Genomic DNA, 25,210 nt, shown 5'->3' on the forward strand with positions numbered 1-25,210 from the left:
CTGTGTGATCAGTTATGTTTGTATTGTAGTGTGCCTTAAATACTACACAACACCATGGGATAATAGGGAAAAGCACCTCATACTTCAGTAATGTAAAGAACTCTTGGGAGAAATGAAGCTTCATAGTCTGAGAATGAATCTATTTATTGAGCAGAATGAGGTAGTAAATTGAAATGATATGCCTGAGGCCATTTTAGGCTGCAATTGGGGAATGCTGTTTTTGAACCCAAATAAAGATCCCAACTTGTCATAAATCATTTTGGGATAATTTTATGCAAGGTAGTACAGGAGAACCTCATTACTCATGGGGGTTCTGTTCCTCACCTACTACTGTGAGTCAAAATGATGGACCCTCTAGGAAACACAGATACGTGGATTTTAACCCTTTTGTATCTGAACACTGGAAATGGGTGTCTGTTAGACACCACATGGATATGCAGAACCGTGAATAGTGGTTCAATGAATAACAAGGTCCTACTGTGTATAAATCTAACAAATAAGTTCATCAGGGAGAGGTTATAGCATAGCCCTCTTCCTATTGTTTTGGTTTACTATATCGAGAGAAGTTTTTGTTTTTAATGAGAGGACACATTTAAAAATGGCATCCCATACAACAATCTCTAGTACAATCCAGACTGTAACGATCAGTAAAGGTGCTCCCAAAATAAAAAACTGTTGTTTACAAAATAAAAAGAAAAGGGCAAACTAGGAATTTAATGTAACTTGTAGTTTGGCTAAGTGAACTAGAATGCTGAAACAGTTTTCACGATGGAGTAAATATAAGCTATGCTGGTTGGGACACTCTCCCTGCCCCCCCCCCACCACCACCGCCAAAGAACAGGAGTCTGTTTGCTCTTCTGTTTTGAAATGTATATCAATTTGCCTGAGTTAAGAATTGTTTTTCTTTCCTTAGTTGCTGAAGACATTATTTGGCACAAACCTGGCTTCACAATATGATTGCTTGTCTTCAAACACAAGTAGATCTCAAGGCAAAGTGCAGCGCTTGGGCTCTTCAAACCTGAGGCCTGGGCTTTATCATTATTGTTTCATGGCTCCTTACACACATTTTACGCAGGCGCTTGCTGATGCTAGTTTAAGGAATATGGTTCAGGCTGAACATGAACATGATACTTCTGGGTAAGAATAACTGTATATCAAATAGCCCACAACGGCAAGGTTTTCTGTGCATGTACATGGGATAAATACCAAACAGCAAAAGCCTAGTATCTTGAAGGCTACTGATTTACCTTAAAAATTGCTTTATTCCTGTTTGTCAGTTATCTCAGTGGCTTGGCACTCATAGGCCAAAACCCTGGAAGTTTAATTTCTTATATGGCAATTGGGTGGAATGCCATTTGTGCACTTTTCCTTATTTCCATTAGAAAATGGGCTAGAAAGGAGTGTGGGGAGGTGGGGGTTGTTTTTTGTGTTTGAGAACTGGAAATTGAAGGAAAGGACCTGGAATATCCCTGAAAGTGTCAGTCCCCTACAGCTCCTGCTGTGGCTATAGTCCTGATATCAGATGGAATATTTTGCTTTATTGTAAAAGACTACATGGAAACACACATTCTCAAAGATGATTTATATAGCAGCTTAATTATTGAAGTCTCAACTGAAATTATTTAGTTAATTTGTGGTGTTTTTCAAAAGTAATCTCATTTAGTTCTTGTGGTGTTCTTCAAAAGTAATACTGTGCTTTTTCTTCTTCTTTGTCTTTGAAATCAAAACTGTGGTCTATAAATAAAATAAAATTCACTGAGGGCGTTGTAGATTCTGTGAGATAGCACCTCTCTCTTGGAACAAGAGGCAGCAAAGTAGGTCCTTTCGTGCACCATATTGAATGCCTCTTGTAGATTTTTTGGGCATCCCCCCCATTCCAACCGCTTCTACTCAGCAGGGCCAGTGGACCTATAGCTTGGCATTTTGGTGCCCATTTAAATTAATTAGCACCTCTGTTGGTGGTTATTGCAGCTGCCTTGGTTTCTTGGGCAGAGCTGTCATTTTTCAGTGCCTATTGTTGCTTATCCTGTAGTGCTGATCCTGTCTGCCATGCCCAGCTTGCAGGGCAGGCAGGAACAATGCTATAGTCCTGCTTGGGATCAGATATCTGGATGGTGGCAACCTAAGGCACTGGAAGATTTGACAGCAGAAATGGCCAACTTTGTGGTGGTGGGGACAACTCTGATCATCAGACCCCAAAAGATAGATGGCCATATTCTAGAATATTAATATAACTATTAATATTTACATTTACAGCTGGTTTGATGTGTTGCAAAAGGTGTCTACGCAACTGAAAACTGGCATGACAAGTGCAACAAAGCATCGTGCTGACAAGGTACAAGTGAACATAATTCTTAAACTGCTACTTTCAATTTTATAATAAAGATACTGTGAAGAAAAATTATTTTGAATGTTTATCTGTTTGTCCTGTCTTACCCAGAAGGCACAGATTGAATTACAGTATAAAACATGTCTCCCCCACTCCCCATAAAAACAAACATAAGGACCAAAATAGACATGACACAGTAGATCAAGCTCCTTAAATCCTCATGTGATTGGGACATATCCACATTTATTAATATTTTTAAAATATGTATGTGCCATTTTCAACAATAAATGCTCAAAGTGGTTTACTTAATACAAAAATGAGAAAAGTGGTTTGTTGCCCCAAAGGGCTCACAGTCTAAATTTCTAAAAAGATTGGTGTGCCATTTTCCCTTATAGTTTGACTTAAGTATATTTAAAATATGTTAAGCTTACGCCTACATGAGCGCAACATAATTAAGACCTCAGTGTAAACAACTCTCCAGTAGCACCCAAAATGTCCATCACAAACCCATCCTCTCCCACCTCCTGATGCTGATGCAGCCAAACCAGCAGCTCCCTTGCTAGGACACAACCCATATTTTTAAATAAGTATGTTACCCGCTGAGCACTTGCTGGTCTATCAACCAAGAGAGAATCCTCCTCCAACAAAATTAACTCATTTTTCCAGTATGTTCCCTTTCCTTTGACAAAAGGATATTGTGACATTCTCCTTTACTCAGAATTTTCAGTCCACCTAAATAAGATGCACTATTTGTTCTCTGCACAGCTACCAGGAGCTACCCATAAGAGAGGTGGTCTTTGTGGTTCAGAATGATGAGAATTAAATGACATAGAAGTGGTTGGAGTTGGCACCACTTTACACAACCAATTAAAACATTTGCTTATGTTGATTTCTCTTACTATATTGCTTTCAAAATGGAATCCTTAGTTGAAGCATTTCCACCTTTTCTTTTTTGTAGAATGTCATTCATAATCACATTCGTTTGTTTGAGCCCCTTGTTATCAAAGCTTTAAAGCAATACACTACGACAACATCTGTACAGCTGCAGAGGCAAGTTTTGGATCTCCTTGCACAACTTGTTCAGCTACGGGTTAACTACTGTCTTCTAGACTCTGATCAGGTGAGTCTTTCAGTTTTTTGTTTTTTGGGTTTTTTTAGTTGTAATACTGTATTCCTAATATGTAGTTGATTTGCAGAAGAGTTAAGTTGGGCAGTGTGAATCTTAAGCTACCGTATCTGTTGTAAAATTAGAGTGGTATATATGTATGGAGGCATGTTTATTTTAATGTAGAAAAAAGTAACTTTACTATGAGAAACGGTGACATTATATTTATTTATAAATAAATATATTTTATTTATCATATTTCTATATTGCCTGATACATACATCTCTACATATTTATTCAAATATTTATTTTATAAAAACCTGTTTTAGTTGGATTCATATTTTGACTGGCTGACATTTCAATTCCTTACAATTAACTCCTGAAGTTTAGGCTCCTGATTCAGCCCAATCAACTCACTTTCCCAAACTTTCCCTTTCTGGAGGGTGGGGTGGCCAGGGGGTCTGTCAGCAGCCCTTACGGGCATTAGACAAGATAGTGAGAAGGTTTGAAAATCTGTCTCACTGCTGGCACTCACTTCCTCAAACCCCTGCCAAGGTTTCTCAAGAGTGCAAAAGAGTGCAGCTGTTGCCAGGTGATTTCTGGGCCTAATTTAACATGTTGGATCTGGGTCGTGATCCGGTAACATCCATAAAAATGGGTTCTGCGCCTGCACAGAACACTTTGGGCCGAATTTGTTAGCTCCTCACAGCACCGACCAACCTCCCACTGCACATGTCTCACGCTTGCTCATATTGGCCGTTTGGTGCCTCCATAGTCCAGTTCCTTTCTGACTGCCAGTGCGTTCGGTTCTTCATTAGTTCTTGGCTCCTCAAAGTTCTTTTTATTGCTAAATTTATTGGTTTTGACCTGAACTGTGACTGCAATAGTTGTCGGACTACCCTTTGAAAACCATAGTATGACTCGGACTGGATAAGGTTATTCTTTGTTTGACAGACGACGGTACCTCAGCAGTGTGATAGAAAGTGTATGACTGTGGACTGGTAAAGTTATTGATTTTTGAAATGTTGTTTGTGAGTCCAATGCCTAGGGAGAAGATCACCGCTAAGAGGTGCACACGAGCCAGGGGGAGGATCCCCTCTATGGATGGCCACGACCATTGTCTCCTATGTTTGGCAGAAGGAAATAATGCCGCTGTGTGCTCTGTTTGCAGCTCATCCGCCAAACAAACTTTGAAAAATAGGGCTTCACATTTGTAGGTGGCTTTGTTGGACGAAGCACTGACAACAAAAGGTGTTCGAGATCTACTGAGGCAGTGATTGCAAGTTTGAAATAGTCACGGGAACTGCAATGAAAACGTAGTCTAAATCCCTGATTCTGGGACCTTCAAGATCAAAGGACTCTCCCTTTAAGGATCCGTGAGTCCCAAAGGGGCATTCGTCTCACCATCGAGAGAAGAAGAAGAAGAAATGGAGGCAAAGGGACAGGTCAGACTCCTCTCCCCCTAAGAAACACAGGGAGAAGAGTGAGCAGGGAGAGAGACATCTATCGGTGCCCAGTGTTACAACCCCTTCCCTGTCTGACTTGCAATGCCTAGCACATCTGTCATCATCAAAATTAATGCCAGAGAGAGGAGGGGATGCTACAGTATCGGCAACGGCACCTCAGCATCGAGCGGCTTCTTTGCCACCAGCGCCTACCAGTGGTTCCTCTAATTTTTTTTCATCTCTATGCAGAACGGGTTTTGTTCTGGGTGGCAGTATCAAGGCAGTGTGCGCGCACATGCATTCAGAATGGGCAGGATTAAAAATTAACTGAGTGGACATCCAAAAACTTGTGAGCGCATGGATGTGTGCACGCCTTAGAGGGAATAGTGGGGCCTACCCCCATGCCTATCCCCATTAATACCGAGAACTCTGGTGTCTGTGTCAGTGTCAGAGCAGAGAGATCAATTGCTAGTGGTCTTCGATGTTGACGTCAATGCCGCTGATAACACTGAAGCAGTTTTCGATTCTGAGGCGGCACAGAACATCCTCTCTGTATTGGAATTGAATGAAAGCACTCCTTCGGCGTCGATGTTTCAGGGCTTCTTGAGCCAGGGTCTCAATGTGGAGGAGGATTTAGTGGAGGTGCCAAAGATATCTTCTATGACCCCCTTTCAATCCAAGATTTCTGTGACTGGCTTATTGCCTGTGGGTGGATTGTATGACGCGTCAAACTCCACCCCGATGCGCCCAGCTGACTATGCAGAGTTTTAAAAATGCAAGGCAGATAAGATGCACAGGGAACTGGTCCAGACTGCAACACAGATGACTCCTCCTAGGATTATGGGAATTCATACAAAACAAATCGCTATTCAGATAACTCCACTAAGAGTATTGAACCAGGATGCTGCTGTTCAATAGGGATGTGCACGGTCCGGAGAAGTCCGGACCGGCACCGAAGGGGGGCCTTGTTTTTAGGGCGGGGAGGGCTTGCTTAGCCCTCCCGCCTCCTTGCCCCCGCCAGCGCCCGTATTGTACAGTATAGGGGCGCTGGAAACCAGCCGCCCCCCCCCCCCGCCGCTGCCGCGGCGAAATAACCCCTAAAACCAGCCAGCCCTCCCTTCCTCCCAGCTAGCTGTCCGCCCGCCCACCCACTCACCCAGTCGCTCACCTGGTCGCTGGATAAAAAGCGAGAGGAGCTCCGGCACAGAGCTCCTCTCGCTTGGAAGGCCTCCAGCAGAATGGTGGCTTGCGTGCGCCGCAAACCACGCCGTTCTCCGGAGGCCCGGTCTACCCGCCGGGAAAGGGCCGGGTAGACCGGGCCTCCGATCGCTGGGTAGACCGGGCCTCCGATCGCCGGAGGCCCGGTCTACCCAGCGATCGGAGGCCCGGTCTACCCGGCCCTTTCCCGGCGGGTAGACCGGGCCTCCGGAGAACGGCGTGGTTTGCGGCGCGCGCAAGCCACCATTCTGCTGGAGGCCTTCCAAGCGAGAGGAGCTCTGTGCCGGAGCTCCTCTCGCTTTTTATCCAGCGACCGGGTGAGCGACTGGGTGAGTGGGTGGGCGGGCGGGCGGACAGCTAGCTGGGAGGGAGGGAGAGCTGGCTGGTTTTAGGGGTTATTTCGCCGCCACCGCCGCGGCGGGGGGGGCGGCTGGTTTCCAGCGCCCCTATACTGTACAATACGGGCGCTGGCGGGGGCAAGGAGGCGGGAGGGCTAAGCAAGCCCTCCCCGCCCTTAAAGACATACCCCCCACCCGGACCCGAACCAGGCAGGGCCGGACCGGTCCGGCAGTTCGGCCATTCTTTGGAATGGCTGCCGGACCGGTTCGGGCACACAACTACTGTTCAAGTTACTGCTCCTGATGCTACACAAAATATAAGGCAAATCCTATGGGAGTCAAGATGCTGGTATACAAGCATCTTTGCCTCAGTTGGTACCCAAACCAGCACGACAATCGTCTATGTCAACACAGACATGTTTGGAATGAGATGTAAGGAAGAAAGTGTGTACTGGGATTATTCAAACATCAATTCAAACTTAGTTGTGAGTCACTACAGGCTCAGGGACTGATAAGGGTGTAGGTTCTGGATCCCGTTCATCTTCCATTAATAAGTTGGGTGGACATTCTGCAGAACCAGTATCCTCAGAGGATGACTATGAATCTGATTCTTCAGAATCTGAATTGACCGGCCACAATTCAGACCAAAAGGACCATGTCCAAATAGAACCATCAATTTCTCCAGCAGAGGAAATGATCTCCAAATTGCAGGGATGGCAAAGGTGCTTGGCTTGGACTGGAAACAGAAAGTTAATGACCTGGATGATCCTGTATATAATTTTATGAAGAAAATAAATGTGTCTCAACTGGTATACTTAAATATGCTTTTGGTCATAGTGAAGGCTGCTCAAATGGCTTGGCAAGTGATGCACACATCAACACCAACTTCCAAGAGATTAGAGACTCGATACAGGAAGCGGAGAATGATTACCTGCTTCAACATCCTAATCTGAACTCCTTAGTTATTGACTGCGCATCCACTGCTGGATGTGTAGGGCCGTAAGGCGTATATAAATGCATGTCTAAGTATTAAGATCACCAACTATATGATGTGTTTATCCAAGTACACACATTCCTTATGCGACTCTCTCCTTCAAGAGAAAGATAATGTGACTAGGGATGTGCAAAAAATTTCGGGCACAGAATGATCTGTGCCCGAAACGAACAATTTCGGGTGATTCGGGGCCGAACCAAATCACCCCCGATATCCCCCGATATTTTTCGGGCACGAGCCGAATCACCCGAATTTCGGACCCGAAAAATTCGGGTGATTCGGTTCATGGTTGCTTTTTGGCGAATTTTTTAAGTTTTAGTGACTTTGGGGCAGTTCGGGGGCATAGCATGGGATCTGGGCAAAAGGAGTGGGGTGGGGTGGTAGTGCCTAATGGGTGGAGGCTACCACCCCAATTTCAGGGAGATTGGGCAGAGGGCTGATTTTTTGGGAATATTTGAAGTTTGGGTGTCTTTGGGGCAGATTGGGGGCAGTAAGTGGATCTGCCCCAAAGGAGTGGGGTGGGCTGGTAGATACTGCCTAATGGGTGGAGGCTACCACCCGTCCCCAATTTCAGAGTGATTGGGCAGAGGGGTGAATTTTGGTGAATTTATGAGGTTTGTCTTCATAAGGTGAAGTGTGCTAAATTGATTACTTCCTCATATTCATAGTGTGTGAAAAAGTGAAAGTGGGGTCATGAGAGTTGTTTAGTTGAAAAAAATCTCATTTGCTATGATAGAATGAGAATTCACACCTCAGAAGTTTTTTCTGAGGTGTGAATTCTCAATCTATCATAGCAAATGAGATTTTTTTCAACTAAACAACTCTCATGACCCCACTTTCACTTTTTCACATCTCAATTACTATGAATAATATGAGGAAGTAATCAATTTAGCACACTTCACCTTATGAAGACAACCCTCATAAATTCACCAAAATTCACCCCTCTGCCCAATCACTCTGAAATTGGGGATGGGTGGTAGCCTCCACCCATTAGGCACTATCTACCAGCCCACCCCACTCCTTTGGGGCAGATCCACTTTCTGCCCCCAAACTGCCCCAAAGTCACTAAAACTTCAAAAATTCTCAAAAAATCAGCCCTTTGTCCAATCCCCCTGAAATTGGGGTGGTAGCCTCCACCCATTAGGCACTACCACCCCGCCCCAATCTGCCCCAAAGACATGAAAATTTCAGAAATTTCCCAAAAATCAGCCCTTTGCCCAATCCCCCTGAAATTGGGGTGGTAGCCTGCACCCATTAGGCACTACCACCCCACCCTGCTCCTTTTGCCCAGATCCCATGCTATGCCCCTGAACTGCCCCAAAGTCACTAAAACTTAAAAAAATTCGCCAAAAATCAGCCCTTTGCCCAATCCCGCTGAAATTGGGGTGGTAGACTCCACCCATTGGGCACTACCACCCCACCCCAAAATTTTGCCCCTGGGCCCCTTTTTACCCACCCGAATCGATTCGGATTCGGATTAAATCCGAACCGAATCAAGGGTGATTCGGGTGACCCAGATTCGGGCACAAAACAGAACAGGGGTGATTCGGTTCGGGTCCGAGCCGAATCACCCGAAAACCCGAATTGCACACCCCTAAATGTGACGCCAGACGGGTTCCAAAAGAGGTTTACTGACATATTAACCAAAACGACTTTGGCAACGAGACAGCAGCTTAGTAATGCAAAGCACTGAACGGAAACAGAATCTCACTAGCTAGCTACAGCAGTCCTGCTACGGATACATGCATAGTTACACTCTACGAACTTGCTGCAGGACATGAAAGACAAGATAGAAGCCCTGCCTTTTGATGGCAAGGGTATGATCTCCAACGACACTTATACTACCATGGAAAAAATCTAAATACACAATGAAGACCTTTACGTCCACAGAGTCATCTTTTGAGACATCCAGATATCAACCATATGGTCGTGAACAAGGTAGCTACCACTAGAATGACGGGAGGGAATTCTGGAAACCTTTCTAGAAATATAATAAAAAGCCACACTACCAAATGAATAAGAACCAGGGGACCTGTGGTAAAGCTCCCCAGCAGTCTAAACAACAACTTTGATTGCTTAGTGAGCCCACATGTACAACAACCGATGGGAAGAACAACATCTCTTTCCTTTACAACATTGACATCAACCACACCAGTGATGTCTCCAATAATATCAAACATCAATGCTGGTCATAACATCAAACTGGCAAGTCATGCTAAAGCATAGCACCATATAACAGCGGACTGGTGGGTACTTCAGATAGTCCAGAATGGTTATGCCATTGAGTTCATAACATTGCCAGTCTATGTGGGCATGAAATACACACCTGCAACAACAGCATTGATGGAGGAAGTGGAGACACTGCTATAGAATGATGCAGTCTCTCCAGTACAGTGGGCAAGCAGACACGGGGGATTGTACTCCCGGTGCTTTCAAATCCCCAAACAGGACAAGGATATTTATCCTATAATGGACCTGCAGCGGCTAAATTGGTATGCTGATGTGAGAAAATTCTGTATGATTACGTTGCAAGCTATCCTGTCTCTTCTACATGGGGAGGAATGGGTTGTAGTGTTGGACCTAAAGGACGCGTATTTTCACATCGGCATATAGGAAAGTCACAATAAGTATCTGAGGTTCATTGTGGACAAGAAGATTTACCAATACAATGTGCTACTTTTGGACTCGCGACAGCACCAAGAGTATTTATCAAATGCATGGCTGTGGTGGTGGCAGACTTAGGCACACAGGGTGTGACAATGTTTCCTTTTTTTGATGACTGGTTTCTGACAGCGAAAACAAGAGAAGAGTTACTTTATCAGATAACTTGCATGACAACTCTCCTGGAAAAGTTGGACATCCAAATCAATTTGAAGAAGTCGCATTTAGTATGCATCAAAAGACTGCAATACATAGGTGCGGTTCTGGATATGGTTCAGCAGAGAGCCTTGCTGCCAGAAAAATGTTTTCTAAGGATTCGGAAATTGATTCTAGTGATGCAATTGAGTCCGGTACAAAGGGCTCAGACAATTCAAGGGTTAATGGGTTTGATGGCCTCATGCACGGCCATGCTCCGCTATGCCAGATTACGCATGCGGAAACTACAACAGTGGTACTTAGCAGCATTGCATCAGAATGTGGACAGCCAGAACCTGCAACTGTGCATGCCAGACGCAGTTCTGGATTTGCTGTTGTGGTGGACAAAAGACATAAACCTTCTAGAGAGGACTCCATTCAGAGTTTCGGTAATGGAAATATGTAATCGGATGCCTCTCTAACAGGCGGAGTGGGGGGGGGGGGGCTCACATGTCAGACTTGGAGGCTCAGGGGCTTTGGAACACTGCACAAAAGGCATTACATATAAATTTCCTAGAGCTGCTCACAGCTTCTCAGGCAATAAAGTTGTTTCAAAAACAGTTGCTGGGGAAGACAGTTCAACTGCAGATGGACAATACAACTACGATAGTGTAGGTGAACAAGCGGAGGGACAGTGTCCCGCTCCCTCTGCAATCTAAGCCAGCAAATATGGAACTGATGCGTACCACAGAAGATGCATCTGGTGGCAATACACATAAAGGGGATAAACAATACCCTTGTGGATGCCTTGAGCAGGTCTCAAGTGCTCCTTCAACAACACGAGTGGGAGATAAACTGCCTGATCGGCCCTTTCAAGTCCTGGGAACAATTCTCTGTAGATCGTTTTGCAACGAAAGACAATGCCAAACACAGTCAATACTGTTCAAGAGTGGGTCTAGTATGGCAATTGAAGGGCGATGCATTCCAGTTCCAATGGGCACACAGCTTATTCTATTTGTTCCCCCCATATCCACTGCTCAACAAGTTGATGGCAAAGATTTTACAGGATGGCACTCGTTGCATATTGATCACCCCATAGTGGCTAAAGGTACCTTGGTTTCAACAGGTACTCAAACTGTCAGCAAGGATACACATACTGTTGAAACAATTAATGGATTTGCTCACCCAGGAGCACAGACATCTGTTACATCCAAACCTGCAAACCCTGAGGCTTACAGCGTGGCAGCTGAACTTTTAGATGACATTTTTTTAAACGATAAAAAGGTGTCCATGAGAAAGAACCATAGTGCAAAATGGAAAAGATTCAGAGCACACACTAGGGCACAAGGCTTCAAAGCCAGGGATGCCTCTGTAATTTATTTATTTAAAACATTTATACCCTGCTCCTCCAGTTCACGACTGCTCGGAGCGGGTCACAACAATAAAATAAACGTAAAATAAAAGTAATAAAATTAACCAAATTAAGTAAACAAGTTAAAAGTCAGACTAAAAACCACAATCAGTGTTAAGTTTGTAAGGGACATCTTGCATTATTTGACAACTTTAAAGGCAGATGGCCTAGCAAATACTTCACTGAGGGTACATTTGGCTGCCATTGCCTCCTTTCCCAGAGATTGTGATGGGACACCTGTGTTCAGTCACCCTGGCAGTAAAATATTTTTGAAAGGGGTGAACAATCTGTACTCACTGATATGGAGACCCATGGATAGATGGAATCTTTCTCTGGTCCTATCAGCCCTAACAGAAAGGCCATTTGAACCCATGATTATGACTAAACTTAAAATGGTGGCATTTAAGACAGTGTTTTTGATTGCAATTGCTATGACAAAAAGGGTGAGTGAACTCACTGCTTTGTGTACTGATGAACTGTAGACAAAGTTTCACGATGACAAGGTAGTGATGCAATTGGACCTGGAATTCAGGACAAAGATAGTTTCTGACTTCCACATGAATCAAGATATTGTTCTACTCACCTTATTCCGAAATTCAGAATCACCACTGGAAAAAGCAATGCATAGTCTAGATGTGCAACATGCTATTCTGTTCTGTTTGCAATCTGCAATTAGAAAATCAAAACATCACTTATACTGTTGTCACTTATAAGCTGAAAGATGGGGGAAATCCAGTCTCAAGACAAAGGATTGCTCATTGGCTAGTAGAAACTACCTACTTGGCCTAGAAGGTGCAGAAGGTAGATCCTCCTAAGGCAGTGAAAGCCCATTCTACAAGGGCGTATGCATCCTCGGCAGCACATTTGTCTGGAATTAAGTTCGAGGATATTTTCATGGCTGCAACACTGGCATCAGAAGAGACATTTGTGAAGCACTATGCAGTAGACCTCCATTCAGCAGTAGCAGCTAATTTTGGGAGGGGTGTGCTCAAGCGGGTTTTGCAGTGGCTACATGCTCCCATCTTCAGGTATAGTGAAGCTTGTGAGTCACCCATTTTTATGGATGTTATCAGATCACCACCCAGATAAATAGGTTGCTTAGCTCTTAACAGGTGATCTGGTAGTGATCCGGTAACATTCATAAAACCTCCCATGCCTACATATTTAAAGGGAAGGCTGCATTGGAGCAGGTATCAAGAAACTGGACTAAGAGGCACCAAACCACCAATATGAGCAAATGCAAGGCACACGCAGTGGGCGGTTGGTCAGCACCACGAGTAGCTAACTAATTGTGCCCGAAGTGTTCTGCACAGGCGCAGTTCCCATTTTTTTTAATGTTACCGGATCACTAACAGATCAAAGCTCTAAACAGTCTGAGCCCAGGATAACATAAAAATAATGTGCTCCCATCTAAAGTTACCTGCGTGTTGAAATCCTCCTTGGAGTCCCTGCTTTGTACGCCTCCAGGCTTATAAGGAAAGGGTCTTCTCTGTAGTGGCACTGAAGCTGTTGAACTCTCTCCCTGGGGAAGTCCACCTTCCTCTTGTTTTATTAGCTTTAGATACCAGGCTAAGGCACCTATCTTCTTGAGGCCTTTTGTGTTGCTCTGATTAGCTGTTGCTTGTGTTTTTGCTTTTATGCTCAGTCATCCTGCTAATTGTAAACCGCCCTGAGCCATTTTGGAAGGGCGGTATAAAAACCAATCAGTTAGATAGATAGATAGTGTTTATATGATACAGTATGTTTAAATTTTGGTGTGTTCCTTTATGTAACAAGATTTTGCATTGGTTTTAATATGTCTTGTTAGTGGCCTTGGAGACATTTAGTCAAAAGGCGAGTTACAAATACTTAACCAAATAAAACATTTGGAGCCCTGAGCAGAATGCTGGGCTACAGCGGCAGGATGTTGATTTATAAAATAGCTTTGGGTGTGGCCAAGCACAAACTGCAGACCCACCAAATGAGATTTTCTGTTTCTGCATTCCAGGTGTAAAGACTGGCCTGTGTACTTTCAGAAAATTTGTTCTGTTCAAATTTCTATTGTCAATTCATATTCCTTTAGATGAGCAGTAGGCAGTCTGTGTTGCAAGTGTTTTGTCTGCACGTAAAAGCAGAGCAAAAAGCACTTTCCCACACTGGGAAAATATGGTAATGGTAAGGAAGAGGAGAGGAAGGCAGCGATGTTCTGTGTCTGTTTCTTCAGTGCTGTAGTGATAGTCAGGCTTAAGGGAGGACTAGGCCTCAATTAGAGTAACTAGGCCTCAATTAGAGTAAGAAAGCCCAGGAGAATCAAATCCCTGTGGCCCAATCCAGAGTGAGGGGCAGGGTTTACTGGACAATAGCCTGTCCAATTAGGAGGTGTACATTAGAGTTCAGTTCTTCCCGGGAGTCCTCTGAAGGAGGTCTGACCAGCAATTACTATAGGAAAAGGGGAAAGTAACAGCCTTGGGCTGGAAATCATCTGGAAGTTCCTTACCTGAAGGTAAGTAGGAACGATAGGGTCCAGTTTAGCTAGATGTGTCAGAGACTTTATTTTTGTTTAAGTGCTTGGATCTGACTGCATGGTTCTTTGTAGTTTCTGGGGAAGCGTTTTACTTGAATGGAAGCAGTGATTGTTGATGTCTCTTTAGTTTTCCTTATCCAGTTATTAATAAATCTTTGTTATAGAGTGTCACTCCTTATTGGATCCTGCCCTAGTCACACTCGTGAAGGCCTAAGACTGCTCAAGCCTACATAGAGAGGGGTTCCCCATTTTACACTCCCAGAATATTCCCTTGGAAGGGTGAATCTGCTTATGTAAAAAAGTGGGTGGTGGCAGCCTACCCGGGACTGCACACAGTTAGAGGGATTTTGTATCTCCACCTCAACCCTGCTTTGATCATTACAAGTGCTTATCATTTTTTATATATTCTCAGTGTTCTCTCTGAGTTTAGTTATGCTTTCCCTACCATTACCATATTGCTCCAAGGTAGAAAAGTGTTTCTTGCTCTGCCACTTCCAGGAGTGCTCTTCACCCTACTAAAGTTCTGCCTTTCTATGATCCTGTTGTCCTACCATGGGGATATGCTATTTTGGAGAGTGGGCTCTATACTTGTACAAAAATGGGCATTTGTTGTAAGTTAAATATCTCTTTTTGGTAGGCTTATTCCACAGGAGGTGCTGAAACACACATGGCTCTTGGAGCTCTGTACTTTGCAAGAATCATGAATTTCCTTTTAAATATATCGGTTGTGTTTTCTTAGTGATATTGGCTTTTGTGAAATAATCTATATGTGCAGCAAGTGACTTGTTTTAAAAGACAAAAGTCACATCACATTTCATTTTGGTATGTTGTATTAAGCATGGTGACTATTCAATATTTTTTGCATTGTTTATTGTGGTCATGTGCTTTTCTTGTAGGTGTTCATTGGATTTGTGCTAAAGCAGTTTGAATACATTGAAGTGGGACAGTTCAGGTACAAATCGAGTTTTGTACAGTTTCCTGAAATTGCATGCATTTGTGTAAAAACTAGGGCTGATCTGAAACAGGCACCAATTTTTTGAGAACATTTTCATGCCTTCTGAAAAATGCATCCTTCGTAATGAAGAGTGGGCTTGAAAGGGAAAAGAGATGTGTTTGTATGGGTGTAGAATTTATTCCTTTTACCAAGACAACCGGGCTGATGATCTTTTAGGCACTATGGCAGCTTCACTGCATAATGGCAAGGCAGAAATAACTGGCTCAATCACACTGCCCATGAATGCAGTGAGATTAATTTTCCCTGGATTTTGTGGTCATGTACAGTAGGGACAGAATAGTATTTCATTAACTAAAGTCTTAACACCCAGTTGAATATCTTCAAAAGGGTGAAAATATATGTATCAGGGATGGTCCTTCCAAAAACTTAGTCGCTTCAGCCCAATGCGTTCACTCCCTTTCTAAATTATCAAATGAGCTGCCAGACCTTTGCTCCAGTGAACTGGTAATGGAATTCTCCTATTATGCCTCGATTAGTAGCTAAGTCTTGCTACATGTAGCACTGTGACACCTTCACACCCAGTATGTGATCCCTGATTAGCTGAGTTGACACAATGGGGGAGGAGAAAATGGCATTGAAGGAACAGCAGAAACAATGGCTGCAAACAAATCCAAACAGGGACTCGATTGACTTTACTTTTTCATGGGACGTTTTGCACCATCTCTGAAAAAACCCTTTTTGATCCCCAGATTTTTGCTGGTGAATATTTGACACAGCCCAAATACAATTATATTAAGAATATTACATTTGACATATTTGGTTAAAATAACTAAGGGCCTGAAAAGACAACAGGAGAATGCTATTTTAGAGAAGACTTTTCTTCTTTGCCAAACCTCTAGAATCTGTTACCATGGATTAAAAATGCTTAGAATCAACTAAATGGGTAGAATGCAGTGGACCGTAGTTGCTGTGTCCTCTCCTTTGTATTACAATGTGTATTCTTTCTACCTCTGAACACATTTTATTTATTTTATTTATTTTTTACATTTATATCCCACACTTCCTCCAAGGAGCCCAAGTTTATCCTCACAACAACCCTGTGAGTTAGGTTGGGTTGAGAGAGACTTGACTGGCCCAGAGTCACCCAGTGAGTTTAATGGCTGAATGGGGATTTGAACTCGGGTCTCACCGGTCCTGGTCCAACACTCTAACCACTACACCACAATCTTAGGAGGTAGTGTATGTACTTTTTAACGTACATTAAACCAAGATGGGGTCTTACTGCTCCCTAAATGAAACAGCAGCACAGAAAGTTTTTAAAAAACCATTTGTAGGTTTTTGATCACGAGAAGTCATAGTATATGTACTACATAAAATATTTGATGAAATATTATTATTTGAGTATTTTGAACTTCCAGGCTTAATGCTGTTTTGCTAGAATTATGTAGACACATTTCCCACCATTTCATTCTGTAGGTTGATCATCTGTGTACTTTACTGCCTGTGAAAACAAGTGCTATGTGTGTGGCTGTATAATAATTTTCCTGCTCTAAAGTACCCATAGAGAAACATTGTACAACTGGACCCATGATTTTAGGAGCTTCCTCACAGTAGGATTGGATCTATGTGTCACCACAATTCACTTGATACTAATTAGTTTATTGTTCTTCTTAGTCTGATCTTTATGGGGGGTGAGGGGAATTAGGTATTTAACCTGTTGAATAATACACTAATTTCACATGTAGATTTAGTATGAAAAACCTGTTTTGGAGATTGCTAAATTCAGCCTAAATGCATGAAACTTGTTTTTTGTTTTTTTTAAAGTAGCAAAATCTACATAAATAAGGTTGTATATATTAATATTTCTCAATCATGGGAAGATGACATCCTGAAAAGGCAGATGATATTTCAAGGAGACCCAACTTTTGGAGGCTCCTGGAATCTCCTTTGGGAGAAGGAACCCTCTTGTTTTTTTTCTTCTCCACTGTGGATAGTTCTCCCTATCAACAGGGATAATTTGAATTTATCCTGATAAAAAAGAAAAATGAAACTTTGCTATGTGAAATGCATGAAGCCTCTGGGCTCACTGGATGTTTGGTCATAGCTGATTTTATCTTTGCAAGAGCTTTTGCCCTCTGAGCTGCAAATATTAGTGCAAATCTCTCCAGAGATAAAGTGTGTCAGAGAAGGGGTTAATAAACGATTTAAAGCTGGCACTTTTATGGTATACTAGTATTGATTCCTTGTGGTAAATTGAATTTGTGGCTTACTGCTGAAATGGGAGGAGAGCTGGTCTTGTGGCAGCAAGCAAGAATTGTCCCCTTGGCTAAGCAGGGTCTGTCCTAGTTGCATATGAATGGGAGACTACATGTGTGAGTACTGTAAGATATTCGCCTTAGGGGATGGAATCGCTCTGGGAAGAGCATCAGCATACTGCATGCAGAAGATTGCAAATTCCCTCCCTAGCATCTCCAGATAGGGCTAAAAGAGACTCCTGCCTTGGAGAAGCCGCTGCCAGTCTGTTTAGAGACAGTGCTGAGCTAGATCCAGTCTAGCCACTTTCATTTGAGACAGATGAAGTCAATCTGAGAAAATTAGAAAGTGATGATAATCTTTTTGGTGATATGGCCCCCTTCACATTTTGTCTTAAAAGAAATGCTCAAAACCTTATCATAGGTTCAGATAAAAACAGATGCTAGCCTGCTGATTTGCCAGATTATGAGTTAAGGGATATGATCCAACTATATCTTGGTATTCTTAGAGCCTTGAGCAACTGATCACTCTTCTAGCCATTATTATTATTATTATTATTATTATTATTATTATTATTATTATATCCCGCTCTTCCTCCAAGGAGCCCAGAGTGGTGTACTACATACTTAAGTTTCTCCTCACAATAACCCTGTGAGGTAGATTAGGCTGAGAGAGAAGTGACTGGCCCAGAGTCACCCAGTAAGTCTCATGGCTGAATGGGGATTTGAACTCAGGTCTCCCTGGTCCTAGTCCAGCACTCTAACCACTACACCACGCTTTAACCAATAGGTGGAGAATGAGCATATGCTTATCAGGAACCATAAGAACAGCCCTGCTGGATCAGGCCCAAGGCCCATCTAGTCCAGCATCCTGTTTTACACAGTGACCCACCAGATGCCCCTGGAAGCCACAGGCAGGAGTTGAGGGCATGCCTGCTCTCCTGCTATTATTCCCCTGCAACTGGTACTCAGAGGCATCCTGCCTTTGAGGCTGGAGGTGGCCTTTAGTCCTCCAACTAGGGCATATAATATAACTGTAAAGCCCTTGTGACCAGTCAGCAAGGAACAAGTTCATGCCTTCTAGAGAGCAGATCACATGCAATGATTTGTATTCAAGCAGATCAGTTGAGCTGCCATAAGCTGACAGGGAGAGTTAGTCTTCATTTTAAGGTGTTTGCAAGCATAGAAAACCAGGTAAAGCTTTTTCCCTTAAAGAGCAAACTGAGCTGCCTTTTCTTGAGATTCCATACCAGGAGCCCTGACATTGCCTTAGCTGGAGTGTATGCCATGCACTTCTTCCCTTGGTCTTTTAAAGCCTTATGAAAAGTGCTGCAGGAATGAGCAGGAGTGACATTCATTGCTCCCCTCTGGACTATGGCTGTTGAATATGAAGAATATGTTGTTGATATTTCTGGCATCTATCAGTCTTAGCAGACCTGCTCTCACAAAGTTCAGCAAATCATCCAGATCTGATTTGACTCTTCATCACCACTTGAAAGTTGCCCAGTGCAACTTGAGGGGGCTTATATACTATGATGCAGCTCTTGAGGTGGTGATGCCTTTGTTTAAAACTTTGATGATCAGAATGAATGAGATGATTTGCAAAATGTTTATGAGGTGACACAAGGGAAAAAGTGGTTCCAACCAGAGCTGGATTTTTTTGTAGGCCAATTTCTCTCTAAAACCACATTGTCATATTTTAAAGAGGCAGACTACATTGATTTCATCAGCGTAGCCAGGCTTTTACACCTTTCACCAGAAATCTCTGTTGGCAATTCTTGAAAGGCGCCAGGTCCATTAGCCCTTCTTGGCTATGCAAACTTTCTACATGGGATCTACGTCTGGCAATAAGATCATTGACAAAGCTACCTTTTGAGCTAAGATATTGTAAGATGTTGTTCAGTCATCTGGCACTAAGGATCCAGTAATAGCAACAAAAAACAAGGATAATGTCCAACCTGGGTGTTCTGTCTGAGAATAAAAACTTGTCTTCAATCCAGATTCAAGGTAGGTTCAGACAATACATGGGACCATGGCTTGTTTAATCTAACATGGTTTGTTTGTATGTATAAACCTATGCCATTACAAACTGTGGTTTATTTCAGGCAGTCAACCAAAGATCCAAACTTAAGATTTTAAGTTGGTTGGTTTGTCCTAGCCATGGTGTTGTGTAATATCTGAACCCCCAATCATGGTTTAATTTTGGTTTGTTTCAGTAGCTCCACCCTTCCAAGGCCCATGCATAGGGAGAGGCAGTCTAGAGCAGGGATTCTCAACATTGGGTCCCCAGGTCTTATTTGGCTTCAATTCCCATAATCCCCAACCAAAGGCCACTGGGGCTGGAGATTATGGGAGTTTGTCCAATAACATCTGGGGACTCAACATTGAGAATCCCTGCTCTAAAGCATGGAAGGCAAGGAGTAGAGGTGGGACCTAAACATACCACAATATGGCAAAACAAACCAAGATCTTGTGATAGTCTGTGACGCTAATCCAGGTTTTCTAAACCTTAGTTTAAATAATCCATGGCTCTGTGTAATGTTCTACAGTAAGTGGACATTACAAACTGCAGCTGCCCACACTGAGAGGACATAGCATAGGGACTGATGCTAAACATCCCATCTTTACAGGATGTCATCCACCCATGACCAAGAAAGGAATGTAGGACTTGAGGATTCTTTCTGGTTATGCAGAAGATGACATCCTGGGATAGAGTTACACATATACTAGGGAAACTGGGAGTTTCTTCATATAACCTAGAGGTGTTTCTCTGTTCAGGCATGTTTAAGTCATTATGTTCTAAGATTAAGTTTAGTCAGCTGTTGTAGCCTCAGAAACTGAGGGGACTCTTCTTCCCACACCTACCCAGAGATTTCAGTCTATAAGTCCTTCCTCCTTGAAGTATACAGGAAGAGTCACCTATCTTTACAGGATGTTTTCTTCTCTGACCAGAAAGAACTGTCATGGGTAAGTCCAACATTTCTCTACCTTTTTCCCCAGGGAATCGGAAGCAATTATTCCTAGTATTTTTTTCTTCCTGGTATTACTGTCTTATGAGCGCTACCACTCCAAACAGATAATTGGAATTCCTAAAATTATTCAACTCTGTGATGGAATAATGGCCAGTGGAAGAAAAGCTGTCACGCATGGTAATTAAAGAGCAAAAGTAGTAAAACACATTATACCAAGTGCTAAAAATGTTGTAGGTGTTTTGTGGTATTAAATTTGAGACTTAATTAGAGCTGAAAACCACTTCTGTAGTAGAGTTGAGGCGTTTCCTCTAAAAGTAATTATTTATGTCAATATGTTTGCTTTGTTTGATATCTTCAGGGGCCAGGTCTAAACTTTCTCTTAAGGAAGTCAAACTGACAGGTAGAGTTGTGGAGAGTAGAAAATGGGTTTTTCCTCCCAAGAAACCTCATAGTTCTTATTAGGGATGTGCACAGAACTGGGCGGGGGATGTTCAAAGGCGGGGAGGGTGTCTGTCTTTAAGGGTGCACTTAACCCTCCCACCGCTTTCCCTCCCCGCCATTGCTCAGGTTTTTGCAAGTCCGTTGAGGTGGCAGCACACCGCCCCGTTGTCCCCTTGACCAGAAGTACCCAACGTGCCTGTATGCGTTGGCTGCGTGCATGGCGCACGGATGAGCATGCAAATCCAACATGTGTGTCTATGTGCCCAGCGCACGCGTCTGGTACTCACAGGTGCATCAGGTACCTCCAGCCAAGGGGGCAACGGGGCAGCAGGGAGGTACGCTGCTGCCCCGATGGACTTTCAAAAACCTGAGCACTGGTGGGGGGTAAGTGCACCCTCCCCCAGCCTTAAAGGCAGACATCTGCCCCACCTTCAAACTGGCGGAACTGCCGGTCATTTGAACTGGTTCCATGCACATTCATAGTTGTTTTTTGTTTTGTTTTGTTACATTTTTTTATATCCCACTCTTCCTCCAAGGAGCCCAGAGCGGTGTACTACATACTTAGGTTTCTCCTCACAACAACCCTGTCAAGTAGGCTGAGAGAAGTGACTGGCCCAGAGTCACCCAGCTAGTATCATGGCTGAATGGGGATTTGAACTTGGGTCTCCCCGGTCCTAATCCAGCACTCTAACCACTATACCACGCTGGCTCATTTGTTGTCATTGCTATTCCAGTTCAGTTTACACACATCATCTATCTTCTTTTAATATTATGTTTTAGTCCTGATAAAGGACTGATGTCCTGATAAGGCCCAAGGAGCCTTACGTGAGATCCTTTGTCTACCAGTAATTGGCCTATTAATGGAATTGAATTATGTTGGAGTATTTTATTTATTTAAACTATGTTAGCTTGTTTCTACTCTTTTACTTTTCGAGGAATTTGGTTGATATTTGACAAGGATTATCTATTTCTATGATGAACCTGTTTCTTATCACCAGCAAGCTTTCAGCTCTCTTGATGGAATCTTAGTAAAGTAAATAAGAACATGGGGTCACTTCCACGAAAAACATAAGTTGTTTGCATTGACCCATGCTACTACTTCTACTTGTTGTAGTTGTATATCCACCCCTTCAGTATTCTACTGCTTGGGGCGGCTTACAACTTTAATAAAATAGATACAATATAGAATAAGATAGCATATTGAATACAATATAAAACACACATTTAAAAGGTTAAAAAGTTAAGACAAGGCTAAAACCACAATTAAAATAACAAGTTCTAAAAATTAAAAATTTATCAATAAAAAGCTAAGCACTGAAATGACTACCAGATGAATGCAGAGGATAAGTTAATAAAAAGCCCGACTAAAAATATGCATCTTCAGATTTTCCTTAACACATAAGGGAGGAAGCATGGCAAAGCACTTTTGGGCAGGCTTTCCAAAGTCAAGAAGCCACAGCCCAAAAGGCCCTGTTTCGGGTTCCTGCCACCCAGATTTCGGTTTAGTGGACATGAGCAGGGCCTGAGATGCTGGATGAAGGGCCCTGGCAGGTTCATATGGGCAAATGTGGTTCAGTAGGTATCCTGGTCCCAAGCCATGTAGGGCTTATAACATACAGGCACAATGTTTGCTATGGCTGGCCAAGTTAATTTCAGTGAAAATTGTGCCTCCTGCTTCTGCACACATTAGTTTTCCATCGGTTAAGAAATATACTGCTCCTACAATTAGAAGCTAGTCAAGTACTATTAAGTATCATTTGGTAAAAATGACACTTCAGAAACTATATAGATTGCCCTTGACTACTGGAGAGCATTTCATATCAGTTGGGATAGCAGCTTAACTTGATCCAGGAGGCAGGGTCAGACTTGTAACAATAGCTTCTCCAAGGAAAAGGGGTGACTCTTCTTAGATACCAACACCCACTAGTGACAGTGAAGTTTTTGTAACTTCTGTAGAGCTTGTCTCTTTTCTAGAATTTCTTATAAGCTTTTTCTTTTTCTCTGTTCTCCAGTGCACCTTAGAGTAGTTACTAGGTCCTAAATGATTAAGAGAAATTCATGTCATGTTCAAGGAGATGGAACCCTTACTATCGGAGGCAGGATCTGAGAACTTAAGAGGATGGGAATGACAGGGTGCAGGCCAGGGCAGCCCTGCCTTCCTCTGACCTTCCTTCTGAGGTTTCCTTCTCAGAACTCTTGGAAATGCAGAAAGCTCCCCAGCTATTCCAGAGCCAGTGCTTACTTTTAGGCATGGTTGTGCCTTTAAGCTGCAGTAGTTTGTGCATAGCGGGAGACATCAGTCTGATCACACAGTTATTTAAATCCTCAGTTGACTCCAGCTCATTACTGGAGCAACCTTCCAGCTTGCTGCTCATCCTTGTAGTTAGCCGTCATTGTTCTACCTGTCTCGCTCCACTCCCTCCATCAGAGCCTCCCTACAGTGCTTTGTACCTAGTCACCTTTTTCTGTCTTCTGTCAACAACCCTCCCCCCACACACTTTTTATATGTAATGTATGTAATGTTTTGATTAGAATTTCTGCTGGCTGCTTTTATGCTACTACAATTATAGATAGTTAGGGGTTGAGGGATTTCTTTTGCTCTTCCATTCCAGTCTTGGAGGGCAGGAGTTCCTCCGTCCTTTTGGAAGAAGCTTGACCCTGCCTCTTTATCAAAGGAGAGGTGCTGTCCCAAAGAATATGTCACGAACTTCAAGCGTAAGAGAATAGAAATTTAGAGAAATAAATCTTATTTAGTGGAAATGGCCATTAATCTGCTGTAGTGATCTAGATTCTTTATAATGCATGAGATAGCGAGCAGTGTTGCATATGTATAGATTCTGCATTGTGCTAAGCTGTGGCAGCTATACATCTTTGAATAAAGAGGGGGGTACATGCTATTTTTATGGTGTGAAAAATGAATCTTGAAATGCAAAATATTTTTTCCTTCAGCAATACCAGCTCTGCAACCCATTGTTCATGATCTTTTTATATTAAGAGGAGCAAACAAAGCTGATGCTGGTAAAGAACTGGAAACACAAAAAGAAGTGGTGGTCTCAATGTTGTTGAGGCTAATCCAGTACCATCAGGTAAACTGCATAGAAAGTGTTCCTTTTTATTTAGATTGGGGGGGGGGTTCATATATCATGTTGAACCATGATATATTTTAACTAAGACTTATTTATCAAACAGGGTTTGGCATCACAACCAGTCAAATCTTGTTTTGTCATATCATGAGTTGGTTTGGATCCTGCCGCTTATCCTTACCTCCCCATATCTAGGCTTGCCTCTTTCTGTCCAAGAGCCAAGGGTGAAGCTACTGAAACAAAATTAAAGTAAAATTGCAGGTTCAGACATGATTATTATTTCTTGTTTACACAGTCAGACAGGTGTTATTGACTGGTTTGTTTTATCCAGACATCGAGTCCTTCCCAAGGACCTGGGGTGGCTGAATTTTATTCAGTAAAGTTGCTTTTTGTAATTGGCTGCTTTACTGGAAACAGCCTATATTCTGTGACGATATCTATAATAACAGCAGCAACATTGATAATATTCAGCCACCCTAGGTCCTTGGGAAGGACCGATGTTTGGATAAAACAAACCAGTCAATAACACCTGTCTGACCTCCTCCTCCTCCTCCTCCTCCTCCTCCTCCTCCTCCTCCTCCTCCTCCTTCTTCTTCTTCTTCCTATTATTATTATTATTATTATTACATTTATTACATTTATATCCCGCTTTTCCTCCAAGGAGCCCAGAGCAGTGTACTACATACATGAGTTTCTCTTTCACAACAACCCTGTGAAGTTTGTGGAGAGGAGAGCTGGTCTTGTGGTAGCAAGCATGACTTGTCCCCATAGCTAAGCAGGGTCTGCCCTGGTTGCATAGGAATAGGAGACTTGATGTGTGAGCACTACAAGATATTCCCCTCGGGATGAAGCCGCCCTGGGAAGAGCAGAAGGTTTCAAGTTCCCTCCCTGGCTTCTCCAAGATAGGGCTGAGAGAGATTCCTGCCTGCAGCCTTGGAGAAGCCGCTGCCAGTCTGTGAAGACAATACTGAGCTAGATAGACCAATGGTCTGACTCAGTATATGGCAGTTTCCTATGTTCCTAAGTAGGCTAGGCTGAGAGATAAGTGACTGGCCCAGAGTCACCCAGCTTGTATCATGGCTGAATTGGGATTTGAATTCGGGTCTTCCTGGTCATAGTCCAACACTCTAACCACTACACCACGGTTTCATATTGAAACCATGGTTTCAGTATGAAACCATGGTTAGGACAGACAAAACTTGGGTTCAGATCATGGTTTGACTGCCCCAAATCATGGTGGAGTTGGGAACACACAAACTAATCAGAGTAAATAAGCCATGATTCCCTGTGATGTCTGAATCTGTCCATTAATTGGTTTGAGGATCTTGATTTCAATGCTTTTTAGAATTCAAAGCATTTTAATTCTGC

The 25,210-nt window shown here is 43.0% G+C and overlaps 1 protein-coding gene across 2 annotated transcripts in view; it reads left to right on the top strand.

Moving 5' to 3' along the window:
* The window catches only part of HTT (huntingtin), a 235,476-nt gene that overhangs the window by 106,984 nt on the left and 103,282 nt on the right, over positions 1 to 25,210 (top strand). For both annotated transcript variants that reach the window (XM_053251882.1, XM_053251883.1), the window contains exons 31-36: positions 914 to 1,137; positions 2,257 to 2,335; positions 3,288 to 3,449; positions 15,036 to 15,091; positions 20,347 to 20,495; positions 23,709 to 23,845. In XM_053251882.1, coding sequence (XP_053107857.1) covers positions 914 to 1,137; positions 2,257 to 2,335; positions 3,288 to 3,449; positions 15,036 to 15,091; positions 20,347 to 20,495; positions 23,709 to 23,845 — 807 coding nt within the window. The remainder of the gene's footprint in view (positions 1 to 913; positions 1,138 to 2,256; positions 2,336 to 3,287; positions 3,450 to 15,035; positions 15,092 to 20,346; positions 20,496 to 23,708; positions 23,846 to 25,210) is intronic.

The sequence above is a fragment of the Hemicordylus capensis genome, chromosome 5 (assembly GCF_027244095.1).
Source record: "Hemicordylus capensis ecotype Gifberg chromosome 5, rHemCap1.1.pri, whole genome shotgun sequence".
Taxonomy (NCBI): Eukaryota; Metazoa; Chordata; class Lepidosauria; order Squamata; family Cordylidae; genus Hemicordylus; species Hemicordylus capensis.